The sequence below is a fragment of the Xiphophorus maculatus genome, chromosome 3, assembly GCF_002775205.1.
Source record: "Xiphophorus maculatus strain JP 163 A chromosome 3, X_maculatus-5.0-male, whole genome shotgun sequence".
Taxonomy (NCBI): domain Eukaryota; kingdom Metazoa; phylum Chordata; class Actinopteri; order Cyprinodontiformes; family Poeciliidae; genus Xiphophorus; species Xiphophorus maculatus.
In genome coordinates this window covers 13334349-13349850 of record NC_036445.1, presented here as the reverse complement: position 1 = coordinate 13349850, position 15502 = coordinate 13334349, and the positions used below count along the sequence as shown (strand labels likewise).

The following is a 15502-nucleotide window of genomic DNA, read 5'->3' as shown; positions in this document are numbered from 1 at the left end:
GAGATAAGCAAAACATTTCACTTCACTAAAACACACAAGTCTCTGTTTGCTTGTGCAGGATTTTGCTTTCAGGCTCAAAATGTTTGAACTGCACATTTCTTACCTGTTGCTATTTCTGTATCTTACTTCATGCCTTTTTGTCAGTCTTTGATCCCTCACCATGTTGATCTCAAGGCATGACTAGATAACACCCATCACACTTCTACACTTCAGTTCTCTAGATATATCCCTAAAAAACCAGCAGGCAATATCCCATGTTGAAATTTCAGAGTCCTCCTTGTTGTCTACCCCATTTTTTTTCAGCAAATTTCATTATGTATGCTGCAACAATTCAATTTGAGCATTACAGTAGAAACAGCAAAACTTCACATACTGTAGACTCTATACAGAGTAATGTAGTGATTTATTACAGGTGATGGTTTCTGTCAACTTTGATTACTGCCTGATTACCTAATTATGAAATCTGAACATTGAAGAAGGCCAATAAAAAATCAATACAAAGTTCTTAGTCAGGGCTCAATTTGCATAAATTCATATATCAGTGTGTCATAGCATGAAAGCTGCATGGTTTCGGCTAAGCTCAGGTGTTAAGGAAGAGCAAATATATTTGATAATTGCCTTGGGAATCAGACCCATGTTTTTAATGCCCTGTACTGTCAAGGCTGCTGTTATCAGGCTTTTTCCTTCCACTCAACTTTCCCTCAATAAGCAGCAGCAGCTCTCTGTGAATGGCAAGCTTCTGTAGTAGTCACATTATATGCATTTTGTGGAGAGCACTATAAATACTTGAACCTAGTCACTCTTTGTGAAATAAATCTATGAATGAGTCTCATTTTTTAATTGAATGAACAAAATAAATACACTTTTTGATTATATTCTAATTTAACCAAATGCATCTATAAGTGTTTAGACTACATGTCAATCAGAGAAAATGATGTAATTAACAAGACACATTCCTTTCTAATGTGATGGTAAAAATGATCTTGCTTATTTTTTATGAAGCATTTCCAAGAGTGCCTGCCAGACTTTTCAGGCAAATGGAATAAAAACATACATATGTATGTACATATGCTTGTAAATTCTGCTGAATGCATGAAAGCATAAAATTTAATGATATCTCTTAGGCTTTCTTTAAGGTTATTTTATTCTGCTTTTGAATAAGTTGAGCCGTCTCCCTGCTTGTAAAAAAAAAGGGATCATTACTGTAATCAAGCACAGATTCAATGAAATGAAAGCAAGTAATATAACCTTGATTATGATGAAAGAAAAAGAAAGACTTCATTCTTTGTATTTCTCAGTTGAGAGGAAAAAATAACATGTTCGTGATAGTTACGTAGGAGCTAAGATCAAAGTTTTGAACTGATGTAATCTTAAGATTTATAAAAATGAGGACGGGATACGTGAAAGACAAATACCAGTTGGACATTATATGCTCTGCCATGTTTCTCTTTCATGCTGTCATGAATAATAGGAGACTGACAAACACACACCACATAATGATCAATACACTGTTGTGCAGAGACAAAAATGGAGGTGTCTGAACCTGTTTATGTGGCAGGTACTGAATAAGAAATGAATAAGCAATGTTGTACAGTTTAGTATGGGGGGAGCGTGAGGAGTTGTTTTGACTGAATAACATTGAACATAGTATGATTATTTATGAGATGTACCTCAGAGAAGACAAATATTTTTAACTTAGACAATGCTTTTTGCAACTGATCAAAAAGAAGCGAAGGAGAATAATTTAGCATATTTTCTTCAGCATCATGCTGGAAGCAGACGTAGCGGCCAACAGTGTCAAGTAACAGCATGGTTCAGCAATTTGTTAAGGATAAGGACAGTACCTGTTTTCTATTTACTCATATATTGAAGATGTGTAAACATATGCAAATAATTATTCAGGGATCCTTTGATGACAAATGAAGAAAATTGCATCTTCCAGTGATAATTTTGTTTGAGTGTTGAAGACTTTAATTAGGAAATTCACAAAATTTCAGGTTATGACAGTTTGCTCAACCTTTTTTTTTATCACAATTAAAAATATTAATTCAAAGTTTGTCTGTTTACTGTCTGAGTTTCTGTCCAGTTTCTGACTGGACAGAAACTCAAAACTCATGTTTTTTTCCCCTTCAAATAGTAGATTTCCTGTGGTGCTACAGGATTTCACTGACAATTATCTAATATGTGAACGTTGTTATTGAGTGAAGAAGACATAATGTTAACCATTTTCAATGTCAGTGAGCTCTTTAAAGTGAAATCTGAGGAAGGACAGAGATGTAAGAAGCTACTTATATAACATATCGATACATGCCTGTGGTTTGTTTAAACAGCAAGGCTTTCTGCAGATGAAAGGAAGTCTGAATGGAGTAAAACAAATCTGCTCTGTTTTATACCTGTGAGTTTTCACCCTTAGCCTGCCATGAAATATTTGAAAGTTGTCAGTCTCAGAGGTTAGGTCTACAATGCCCATGAAATGTTCATGGAGTTTGATGTTACAGTAATTATGCTAGTCCTGCTAAAACTGCTAATTAAATTCCAATTATGTAATCATTTTGTCTTTGTTACATTGTAATAGTAACACCTTGTTTTTCACATGCTGTGTCACACATGGTATGATAAAAGGTCGCTCAGAGCAAGAAAGTTAGAATGAAATGTTTTCAGTGCACATCTGTTATCTTTCTACATAGCTCTGAAACAAAAATTCAAACTTACTAATATCAGGTCTAAGGTATGCATAAACCAGAGATTGAAAACAAGCCACACAATTCAGATTGTCACGTCTCTTATTCAAAGAGTTTTAGCTTAGTTACCCTGAACTCAGAACAGTCGATGTCTGGTGCTAAATATTTCCCACTTTTAAAGTTCGTAAATGCACACAATGCTAGATATACATATTTTTGCATTGATTTCTCAAATCAGAAACTATCTTATGTAAAAATAAAGTTAATAGTTTGTGTTGCAGGTTCAACAGATTTGTTAGCAACATATACTAGAAAGTCTGGTAATCGAAAAAGAAATTTGGAGGTACCCCTGTTCAATACTACATATAATTCTCTATCATTTGAACTTGTTTATTTCATTTCCTTGGGTACAAAAGAGGCTTTTTGACCTTTGCCTGAAAACAGAACTATTTGTTCATTGAAGGATGCTGCTGTGAAATCTCTTATAGAGCTTATTTGTGACTTTGGATTAGATTATATCACTTCTGGCCTCAATCTAACACCTTGCATTACCTATCAGGCTGCTTCTCTGTTCCTGTTAACACCATTATGTCAGCTGCATGCCTATTTTAGTATAAAGGCAGTAGCACTAGTTTAGTCATTACTGATATAAAATGTTTAGTATCTGTGAGATTCTTCATTTTAACTGTCCACACAGGTGATTATTCACAAGTGTTTACTCTTTGCATATTATTTATTACAGCTGCACAGACCAGAGTCGGACACTAATGAACTTATCTCTATCTATGACTCTTGTCCTCTACGCAGCCATGTGTGCAGTACTGGCCCGAGCCCGGTTTACAGCAGTACGGACCCATGGAAGTGGAGTTCCTGTCCATGTCAGCGGATGAGGATGTCATTACCCGTCTGTTTCGGGTCAAGAACGTCACAAGGGTGAGTTATTATGACACCAAAACGAGCTGCACAGGACATTTTGTCTCACCAAACCTTATTAGAGTTGCATTAGCTGTGATCTTCACAGGGAATTTAGATGTGACATTTTACCAACGTATGTTGAAGCTGCCAGATAAACTGCACTTGAAAAATAGGTAAAGGGTGACATCGAATATCCCTGACTAAATACTTTTTCTTCTGTATCTAATTCATTGTTTCCTGTTTTTCTGGGCATAATATATTTGAAAATTTGTATTTTTAGATCAGCCACTAAGGCAAAAGCTAGAATATTGTGCAAATGTTTTTAATGATTCATAATTTTCTCTGAAAGCACTTCAGACAACTAAAGAAATGTTGTTCAAGACCATTTTAAAAATTCAGTATCTTGAAAATGATGAAGGATGACTTATGAGTTTTGTACAGTACAGTACACAGTTCTTTGCAAAACTTATCATACTTTCATCTTTTTCATATTTTCTCACAGCACAACTAAACTTTAATTTGATTTCCTGTGATTTCTACCCTTTGTGGCTGTATGTTTACAGGCTTTGCACAACTATTCCCTGAAATTTATGCCCATTCTTTGCAAAATACCTCAATGTCTGTTAAGACTTTCACAGCATACAACAGATTTTCTTTTGGACTTGCTCTATTTAGCAATAGAGCACAGTCTGACCATCTTCCCAGACTGTGGAGAAGAAAGTCATTCCCACAGCATGACACTACCACCACCATGCAGATTATGCTTTCAGTGTCATCAACAGTGTTAGTCAATCTCCACAAAAAGCCAAAATGTTTTTCAGGTCTCATGTAGCCATCATACTTTCCTCCACAATCCTTGCTATTGCCCCTACCTTTTTAAAGCAGTTGGTTGCTCCAAATTTTATTTAGGGGTATCAGAGAAATGTGATCTGAACACAAATACACTCCACATTATTCAAAATGTATTTTTTTAAATATTGAATGTAATGTATCATGTTCCTTTTACTTGACTATTACATGGTAGTTGAGTACAAAATTCAAATGAGACACATTGAAATTTATGACTGTGATGTAACAATATTTGAAAAATTACAGGGATATGATACAAGTCACTATACATGTCAAATAAAATTGGTTTAATATTCAGTATTCTGGAAAAGGATCACACTTTCCATACAATAAAAATATTATCAACAGCATTCTTTCCACGGAACAGATGCAAGAGAAGTTCATTGACAAGCATACAATAAAAAGTAATTCTCTTCCCTTTTCCTTTCCTGTGTGTTTATTGGGCATATCAAAGGATCCAGTGTTAATCATCAGAATTGTTGACATATAACTATTTCTTGACAGTAAAGCAGATTTTTCTTCAGTTGGCTCATAAATCTTGTCACATGTTTTTATATGTGCGCAAGTACAAAGGGCTTCTAATATAAACCAAACAAAGGCAGTGATAGGTCTGTGCTTTTTTAACTTTAACTTCACACAATGCATTGTGTTAAGTGTGTCTACGCAGACATGTTTTATGCACAGAGCTCTGCATAAGCACATGCATGCATTCTTCTTAGGATCAATGTCGGCCTAATTATAGAGGGAATCTGTATGCAGGGTGTTCTCCCCTGTGCCATTATAAGCTCTGCGACAACTTCCTCTGTTGATTGGCACCCTTACCTCCTCAGTCAGCTGCCCTTGTCATTCCCCTCTCTACCTGTGGCACCTTTTTTCCACTCGGTGCACATCACAGTCAGGGAGAGGGCAGCTTAACACAGCACAGGCAGAATCAAATGAGACAGAAATAACACATACCTCAACCACTTTTAGTCAATCGCTCTATGCCGTATTGGGTAGATGTCTTGTTTCAGATGGTGGTATCCAAGAGTAGGGAGGAAAAGTCAGAGGAAGTGCATTGTAAGCACAAATCTGTGTAAGAAAAATAGTGCAAATGCAGACTGTGTAAATCCCCACCTCTGCTCAGGCTATTCCTCCATGCATCGTGAGTGTCTTTGCAAGCCCAATTTGCATGAGTTACAGGTCTCCACTGGTCCTTAAGTGTTAGGTTAGATTCTGCAGGATAGGGTTATGAATACGCAGGGACCTCTTTGTCACAGAACACGGGCCCCACTTACACCTACAGACACGTATATCTGACAGTCAGGCTTAGTGAGCACAGCTGAAGGTGCCTGCAGGCAGCTTGGAGAGCGTTCTCAACTCTCTGATTTACACAGAATTCACTTCAAAGATTTTTTACATTTGGATTAGATTTTCGGAGAAGAAAATGGAGTATAGAAAAATGTTTACATTTCCAGACTTTATTCCCTGACTTGTCTGAAGTCATTTATCCGTCCATCCTGTTTGAGCTGTCCATCCATCAATCCATCCATACATCCTGATTTTCTCCCTTTTTTATCTTGTTTATTCTAGTAACATAATGACAAATAAAAATCTTATGTCTTATCATTTTGTACATCCATTCCCACATATACATATCAATTCCTGTCCATTTGTTTGTTTCCACACATATTTACAACAATCTATATGTTTGTTGATCTGTCTTTACATTCCAGCTGCCATTGTTTTTGTAATCATCTATCCAAGTTTCCATCATCTGTCAAAACATTTATCCTGTATCGCCATCCATCAGTCACTTTTTCACTTATTCACCTCTGTCCATTCCTGCCTTCTTTTCTTATTTGCTTCTTTCCTTACCGCCTGTTTTTGTTAGGTTTGTATTTAAAGCCTGATCACTGTATAAAGGTATTTCATATTTCAAAACTTGGTTCAAAAAACTTCTGGGACCTGTGAGAAGTGGGTAACAATAGTTGCTCGTGTGTGAAATCCGACGTGTTTTTTTTTATCTTATCTGTGCTGCTGAAGCTCCAGGAGGGCCAGCTGGTGGTGTGTCAGTTCCAATTCCTGCGCTGGTCAGCGTATCGCGACGTTCCTGACTCCAAGAAGGCTTTCCTAAACCTGCTGGCTCAAGTGCACAAGTGGCAGAGGGAGTGTGGAGAAGGACGCACCGTTGTGCACTGCCTGTGAGTTATCATTTCAGAACATCTATAATGCATTTTAAGTCAAAGAACAGAAAGGCAAGGAAGAAAAACATTCTGTTCCTTTCTGAAAGGGTCTAACACTGCAAATGACTGCTTGTGAAGACTGACATTTAAAACCAAAGGCTTCTACTCAGAGGGGCGCATGACAAAATAACACAGTACATCATAAGCAAATCTGTTTGATGAGAGACGGAGGCTGTGTCGAGCCTGCTCTGTCATTTGGTGCAATGAGAAGCAACACGATTCAGCATGGCAGCATTTTATAATGTGGAAAATCTAATTTTGGTGTAATGCTCCGTGCTGCGGTACTGTATAGAGCGGTATGCTACGTCTACAAGCCCCTGTCGCACCAAGCCCCCGAAGTGAAAACCCTACTGATGAATATGAATGGGTTGTCTAGCTCATTGCCGACCCGTCACACGTCCGTACCCGCCACCCCTTTTCCCCCTCATCCGAAAGCACATCACTCAGTGCTGTCACACAGCGTTACACACGACAACCAGGAGGGAGATTATTCAGATCAAATCAATTATGCCTTAATACAGAATGCGATGGCTCTCACTACACTAAATCCAGCACTGCCAAAGCACTGACGACGATTGATTACCTTAATATTGCTTGTATACGCTGCAGAGTTGCCCACACCCACATTCGCTGCGTCTGTCCCAGGAGAGAGGAAGTGGATTGTCCTCCAGTACTTTATAGATATTGCCTTTCATTTCTGATGACCAGGACAGTATTTCACCAGACATGCCACTCAACGTTGTTGTTTCTCAATTTATGGCTTCTTCTAGTGTTTCTCATACCGCTGCTTTTATCTTTTGGAAAGAGGATGTATTTCTAGTTAATGCATGAAGTACTGTATCAAGTGCATGTTTTTTTGTAAAGTGTTATAAATACATGCACAAAAAAACATCCAAATCAGATTACACAGATGTAGCTTTGAGAAACTCCATTATTGTCTCCCAGAAATGAGTTAAACATTTAAAAACCTTTTTTACTGGGGGGAGAAAAATCTATTTGGACTGTACAATAAGGTTTCACATGTGGTACTTACAGACAAAGAAAGCTAAGTAAGAGAACATGCATTGCCTCACTCTGGTGGTAAGGATATGACAAATCTGTTGACAGCACCTATTCCCTTTAAATCTTTTCACAGTCAAACCACAAAATCCAGTGTTGGCATTCCACGTGGAAATGAAACGTTTTACTTTTTTTCCACAAATAATATTTTAATACCAAGTGTTTCCTATTTGTTTTTTGCACCACTGCTGATACCCCCAAAGGAAATCTACTGAACCAAGCTGCCTTTAGAAAAAACCTACTTGTGTTATTTCATTTTAGTATAAATGCAGATAATCTGTGTTGATTTCAGAGGTTTATTAGGGAAACAAACATGGGGAAGATTATGTCTGGCTCAGGTGAGACCTCAACTCAAACTTTTGGATTCAACCAATAAGGAATTGGGAGGAATACAGAGCAAATCTGGAAGAAAACATTAAAGTAGCTGCACAAACTTTGTGGGTGACTGTGGTTCAGTGGGCAGCGTAGTTGTCATGCAATTGGTGTGTTTGATTCCAGCTTCGCATGAAGTTCAGATGTATTCTCCTGCAGGGAAATAGCCCAACACTTAAACTCTGCTTTCTGGGGAAACTGTCCTACTACTCAGATGCGATTTGTGCAGGACAGAAATTGGATCGACTTTTATTACAGCAGTGAAAGACAATGTTCTGATCACGCTTCTGATCATGACCCAAATCTAATTCCATGCTAAAATGATATGCTAATAAATGATCTATTTGCCTTGTTTGTGTTTAAGGATATGCACATTTAAAGATTGTAGGATACTGGCCCCTGGGGACTACAGTTTGAGATTCCTCGTTTAGGTTAAATATATTCATGCTTTAGCATGTAGTCCATTTAGTGTCTAAAGCCTAAATCCAATCGAGAGTTTGTAGAAAGAGATGAAAATTTATATTCAAAGATGGTCAGCATCTACTCTGACCGAGTTTGAACTATTTAGGGTATAATTTCATTCTGTAGATGTATTTTTTTAAAGACAGACCCTGAAGACTTGCAGCTTTAATGGTGATTCTGCAAAGTATTGGCAGATGAATGCAAATCCCCTCAACATCTTTCAGGTTTTTTTTGTTTTTTTTTAAACCATGCCGCAATTTCTTTCCACTCCACAATTAAATTAAACTTATTTTGTGTTGATCAAACTCATAAAATTGAAATGTAATACATTGAAGTCTGGAGTTTTAACGTGATATAATGTGAACAAGTTCAAGGGATTTAAATAGGCACTGACAATGTCACCAGTTTTACAAATTGCTGAAAGAATAACACTTAAACTTCTAAATACTCAATGCTGCAGCATGCAGGTTAATTAGTTTTATTGATGTTTGTCCTTAGAGGAAAATTGAAAGCTTAGGAAATCTCACACCAATTCATCGGAGCACTGCAAATGCCACCTTAATATTGAATCTGAAGGAAACCTCCAGGGAAAAATTATTCAGGGACCATCAGGACTGAGCTAAGCTACTTACTGATATGATATATTGGAGGCCAAAACAGGCTGAACTATACAACTTGTCTTTTCTCCTAATTCAGAGAAGTACTAGGACAATTTCTAGTATTTTAAGAATGTTGTTATTCTTTTACCAGAAAGATTTGAGTGAGTGGATCAGAGAAGAGAGTTTATCATTTCCAAAAGCTTTGTGTTTTCTTCCATCATGTTTAGCTGCCCCTCACATCTCTCTAACCTTGCAGCCCTTTTTTGTTTCCCTTTGATTCACACAGGATAGATGCAGTCCTGCATGCTGTGTGTCTTTAAATGATCCTCAGCATTTGCCCTAAGCTGTGTGCGCTCAGGCAACAACTGTGAATCTCTGCATTTTGATACGAAACTCAGAGTTGATTCATCCATGTCTCACACAGTTTAATTCATACTGTAGCTGTGATTATGACTGTGTCGGTGGGATGACACGGCCTGTCGCTGTGATTGTGTCTGCAGCCATGGTTGTGCTTTGGTTGTCATGATTATGATTGCAGCACACAAGTATATAATGGGTCAAACAGGGAGCAGATGTGTATGTGCACAAAACTGGGGCATTTGAGCTTTATATTCAACCCCTGTGGGAATTCAGTAAAAATGTTAGCCATAATGATGCTTTCTTTTGTGCTATCAGTTACACCACTGCTAAACCTATTGAAGTAAGATTCAGAAAGAATGCAGCTGAAATCGGAGTGCATGCCATAAACCACAGGAAAAAAGAGGCTGGCCCAATATTTTGGACCTTTGGGGGGAAGCAGTGGGTTGTAAATCTGTTCTGGGAACTGCTAAATTGGCCTCTTTATGTGGACCAGCAGAAATATGTGTTGAAATAAACGTAAGAGAATGCAAAATGTAACACAAACTATTGTGATGCAGAGCAAAACCGATGTCAAATTAGTATGCATCCAGTTTGCAGATTTGACTACTTTGTTTTATAGCAATGATTTTCCCACACAACTTTGGTTTTAATGATATGAAAATCATGAGTGACGTATTAGGAAAATACAACAAAGCTCTTCCTCCACACGCCCACCAACACATAAGGTTCTAACAATAGTTTTTACATAACATTGAGGTCTTGTGTGTTCAGGTATATATATATATATAATTTAAATCTCCCATCCATCCATCTTCATCCATCCATCTTCTATACCCTAAAGGTAACCAGAAAGTTAAACGATGCTATCGCAGTCTACTACACAAAACACTGGACAAACTCAAAAAAGTTAAGATTGTCATAATTTTTGCAAGCAGAGAACATTTTCAGAACTGTTTTAAATAGCTTTAAAATATTATTTGACCCCACTAGGAACGAGGGTGTAAGAAAATGGATGGATGGATATTATTTGAAGTTTGCCGCACAACACAGCTTCCTCTAGACCTTTATTGATTCTCACTTCATCTCATCCTGATTATCACCCCATATTGACACTTTCAGCCAAGTAGATCCTCATTAAACTGCTTCAGGCGTAAAGCCTTGTGTACTAACACACAAGGCTTTTTTGTTCAGGAAATCTGACAACTGGTAACAAGTAAGACGGACACACTAGATGATATTGTAGTTAAACATTAATTTATTGTAAGCTGATACATGGCTGGTAACTGCTTGAAGAGGGAGAATAATCCAAAATACTGCTTGTTTTTGTACAAAATGGTCTTTGGTTTACTTTGACTTCCTTCTTTCCTTGACTGAAATATTTTGTATGATGGGCAATCAAAGACAGTTTTTCAAAGTACCATCACCAACCAGAGTTTTTATGGTAATTTAGTTTTTAAAGAGGTACCACTAATTGTAGGAAATGTTGCCATCATTACAACCAGTTTTATTCCTTCCCATAGCAATGGTGGTGGTCGTAGTGGGACCTTCTGTGCCTGCAACATACTCCTGGAGATGATCCAGTACCAGAACATGGTGGACGTCTTTTATTCTGTCAAAACTCTACGCAACTGCAAACCCAACATGGTGGAGTCCCTGGTAAATAAATAAAAAATAAAAAATCTGTGAATTTGTTTTTTATAAAACGTAGAGTGGGAAATGTTGAGTTTTCATCTTTTTTTCTTCAGGACCAGTATCGATTCTGCTACGACCTTGTCCTGGAGTACTTGGACTGCTTTGAAGACAGATAGCAGCTAAATGTTTACGACAGCGCCACCAGTTTCCCCCTGCGCTGAAGATGTGCTTTGGGGCCAACCTGTGACCTCCCCTCTTCTTTTAAGTTTGGACCTCTGGACTCGGCTTTGAACTAACCGGGAAGGAAAGCTAAAAAATAAATAAAATAAAAAAGAAAAGGTTCAAACATTTAACCTTTAATGTAAAGTTGTTATTTCCTCCTTGTTGGTGATGTTTATCTCTTTTGATATTTTTTTGTTTCACTGGTCCACTTTGCCTCTTGAACTGAACCTTTTGTGCTAAAACAACATCCAGACCCTACGCTAAGGAAGGCTCGCTGTGGCTGTGCTTCATCATTTCATCTAAACAGGAAGGAGACTGGATGGTTACTCCAAAGCTGCAGCTGAGTTACCCAAACTTGGGTAAATAATTTTTTTCTGAGTCACTCTCTGCAACAACAATCCATTGTGATTGTGGCATGACTTATGTACAATACCATGAACTGCCTTATTGTATAATGGTTAAAAAACATTTTTTGTTCAAATCTACAGATCAATTAAAAAAATATTATCCTGCTGGAGGAAACCTTATTCAGAACTGGAACTGAGAGTCAGTATTCAGAATACAGCAGTATTGAGGCAGTGACTGTATAGTATTGCGGTGTGATGTGTTTTGCCATTACGTTCGCGCTGGATTACCATGTGTGCTATAGCCGGGCATTTCCAGGCGGCGCAGCAGGAGTTCATGTCTCATTACTCTCACAGTGCCAATCCCACTGACTGACTGACTTGAATCCTTTTACTTCGTTTCTTCTGCTACATCCTGATGTATGTCAGCAAGCATACAGTACGAACTGCATTGTCTAAGTGATTGTTTGTATTTTAAAAGAAGAAGGATCAGTGGGAAACTGTGCAGAGCTGCCATAGTGCTGATGTGAAAACTGATGTTCCCATTAATACTGTGGTGCTGTGTCTTACCAGTGCAGTGTTAACAGGTTTCACTATTTTGTTGTCTGAAGCATTTGGTTAGTCTGTAAACTATCAAAACAAACTAAATCAGTTTCAATTGGAGCATTTCAGAAGTGGCATTTTGAGAATTTTTTGACATGAAATTAGTTGTTGTTAGTGGTGTAAATTGAATATGTCCTGTATAATAAAAAAGGTGCATCAAGATTGTGCAGAGGGGAAACAACACATCCTGCACCAGTACTTGTTACTGAGCCTACTAGCGGATTCACATCCTATTTTCGGTAAGAATATCGTACAGTACAGAGGAGGAATAACGATATCTGGCCTGAGCAGCTGATGTATGATTACCATCTGCCAGATTTAAAAAAAATCTTTCTTACAGGTCAGAGTTGCTGACTACTGGATCTGTTTGTGCCTGGTACAGGTTGGAATATGGGAGGGACCTGATGAGCTGAGCCAATGTTGGGAAATTCAGAATTAGAGAGAAAAAATAATCTGATTTATTCTAGGCATGGGCTGGTTTCCTGTTTAATTTATCGCACAGGTTGTTGTTTTATTTCATATAAAAAACAAGAAGAAAAAGTTTCTACACAGCCTTAAAATGTCAGGATAAATATGTCATTTGCTTTAATCCTTTTTCAGGTTTTAATAAGTACTGAATTCATTTGATGTTTCAATTTCTAAAGGACAGACATCGGATAATTCTTCAGTGCTGCAGATTTTACATCTTATTAGTATGCCATTTGTTTTTAATTCACCAGGTCGTAGCTTCATTTTTAGCAACTTACCCAGCGTTATTTTGAGTTTTAACTGGAGCTGTGATTTCCAGACTGAGCCTGGTTAAAATGCCAAAGAATAAAAAACAACATGATGAACAAATGATGAAGCAACAATAAAAATGTGTCTCTTTGCATTTTAAAAATTAGAAAAGATGATTTATATGACTAAAACCTAGTTTAAAAAAAAATCTCTGTTCAGTGTAGAAATAAGCACCAGGTTCGATTGGTAGAGATAAAGTAGCAAGATCTTGTTACATTTACTTCTTACAGCTACTACCTTAAACCATTACTTATCAGCCTGTCTTGCCAGAAAGCATCTCTTAATACTTGTGATAAATAATCCTAAAAATCCTGGTTGGAATTTATGCATGGCTGGAACGAAACACCCCATACGAGGCACCAGGTGTTTGTACCTGACAAACAAAAATAAGCAATTAAACGTGACAGGTTGAAGGAATTTAAAGGCCTGCACCGTTTTAGATAACTTTGTAACACAGCATTTGTTTAAGCTGGTTTAAAATTTGAGGTTGATTTTAATAAGTACTTATGACACCCGTTTTCTTTATATCTATACACCAAAATAAATTAATCAAATTATTACTATGCATATACAGGTGGAGCTATAATGACCATGGTTTAGCTACAAACCCAACAGAAACAATTGGATCATGATAGACATTTTTAACTTCATCCTAAACTACAAGGACATATTTTCTCAGGCTAATCATTGTCAGTTTCAAATCAACCCATGCCTAATAAATTATATACCTTCTTTTCACCAACCTCTGAATATATAGCACTTTCTATTATCACCACTTTAAACACGTTAACCATCTTTCCTGAGGCTCCTGTTGAAGAGGTCTGCACGGTGGGCGGCGACGACTCGGCTTCAGGACCTACCTTGATAAACATGGAGGCAGTCAGATGCCCACTGAAGCTGAAAAATGGCAGCTACAGGCGAACTCTGTCGATAGTTTGCAGCTCCCAGTTTGAAGCAACAGACAGTGTGAGGAGGAATTGTTCACACACACATTTAAAACAGCTTGAGTTTTGATGGGAAGCTAAAAAGCAACGGTCAGTGATCTGGCTCCAGGTTTGCTGGAGAAAGTGCCTGGACACTTTTTTCCTTGAGAGTGGAAGGAATGTGTACATACAGATGTATATTGTTCTGTGAATACTATATGAATAATATGTTATATGTCTGCTCTACGTAAAGACGTTCAGTAAGTAACCACTGCATAACCATAAAGCTGAATGTGCTGTAAATGACTTTGTGATCATTTTTTTATGTTGCTAGACATCAAACTTTGAGTGTTGATCTCTGCACTCATCAAAGCACGTATGAATTATTCTGCTTTGCTTTTCATTTTATTGATTTCAACTTATGTTGCTCTGCATATGAGTTATTTTACCCACCGCGTGTGTGCGTGTGTGTACTGTACTTAAACCATTCCTAAGCTCTCCGGTTATGGCTGCGACTGCCAGCACAGCATCACTGAATTCCCATGTTTTTATCTGTAAGAAGCATACATGACTACTGTGTTTTTGACCATTGTATTTGTGGAGAAAATTCTTTTATTTAAGGGGAACGATAGTGGGGGAACAGATGTATATCAGAGTCATAAAAGAGTTCCCTGTGATGGATAATGATCAACAATAAAAGAGCAAAGGGGGAAAAAGATACTTGGCTGTCAGTTGATCTGTTTAAAATGTGCACAGCTTAAAAGAAAACTTATTCTGGTTTTTATGACTGATTTGTCAACAGAACAAGAGAGCAGACAGACGACAAGACTTGGCTTCAAGTTTTTTGTTCAGTTTAGGATATTCCTTCAATCACAATGGCAATTTTAAAGTTAGTTGTAAAGAACCTAACTTAAGTGATTAATGCTTTCTAAAAGTATATTCCCCCAGTCAGATTTTTTTTCTGTTTCAAATACATTTTAATATGAGACAAATATAGCAAGAGACATAAATAAAAACAGAGTTTTCAATGATGTAGCAATTTATTTAGGGTAATTAGATATCCAGACTGTCCACATATCATCAAGTGTTTGCAATATAGCAGTGTGTCTTTTATATGGCTTTTATAAGAGTTTTCTTCATGAATGATTTGTGATCTAAATTGAACTTAGGTGTGTTGTTTGACTTGGCCAAAAACAATGTTTTTACTTCTTGTTAGCCATTCAGAGGTGAACTTGCTGATGTTCTTTGGATAATTTCAATACTTCAAAAATCGAAGTATTTTTAAGTATTTAAGAGATGACGGCCAGGCATTCTTCTTCATGTTTCGTAACTCATGTTAGGTCACTCAGGTCGTAATGCAATGAAGCGACCACATACCATCACACTACCACTTCCATGTTTGACTGTTGGAATAATTTTTATTAAAGTGTTAGTTATATTTTAGGTGTTTCAAACTGCTTCTTGTTTCATTCAGTCATC

At 37.3% G+C, this 15502-nt stretch overlaps 1 protein-coding gene across 4 annotated transcripts in view; it reads left to right on the top strand.

The window, feature by feature from the left end:
- Positions 1–14743, top strand: part of LOC102236232 (receptor-type tyrosine-protein phosphatase U) — a 234600-nt gene extending 219857 nt beyond the window's left edge. For all 4 annotated transcript variants that reach the window (XM_023330570.1, XM_023330569.1, XM_023330567.1 and 1 more), the window contains 4 exons: positions 3489–3614; positions 6471–6628; positions 11043–11178; positions 11268–14743. In XM_023330570.1, the coding sequence (XP_023186338.1) occupies positions 3489–3614; positions 6471–6628; positions 11043–11178; positions 11268–11330 (483 nt within the window). In that variant the 3' untranslated portion in view covers positions 11331–14743. The remainder of the gene's footprint in view (positions 1–3488; positions 3615–6470; positions 6629–11042; positions 11179–11267) is intronic.
- Positions 14744–15502: the final 759 nt, after the last annotated feature.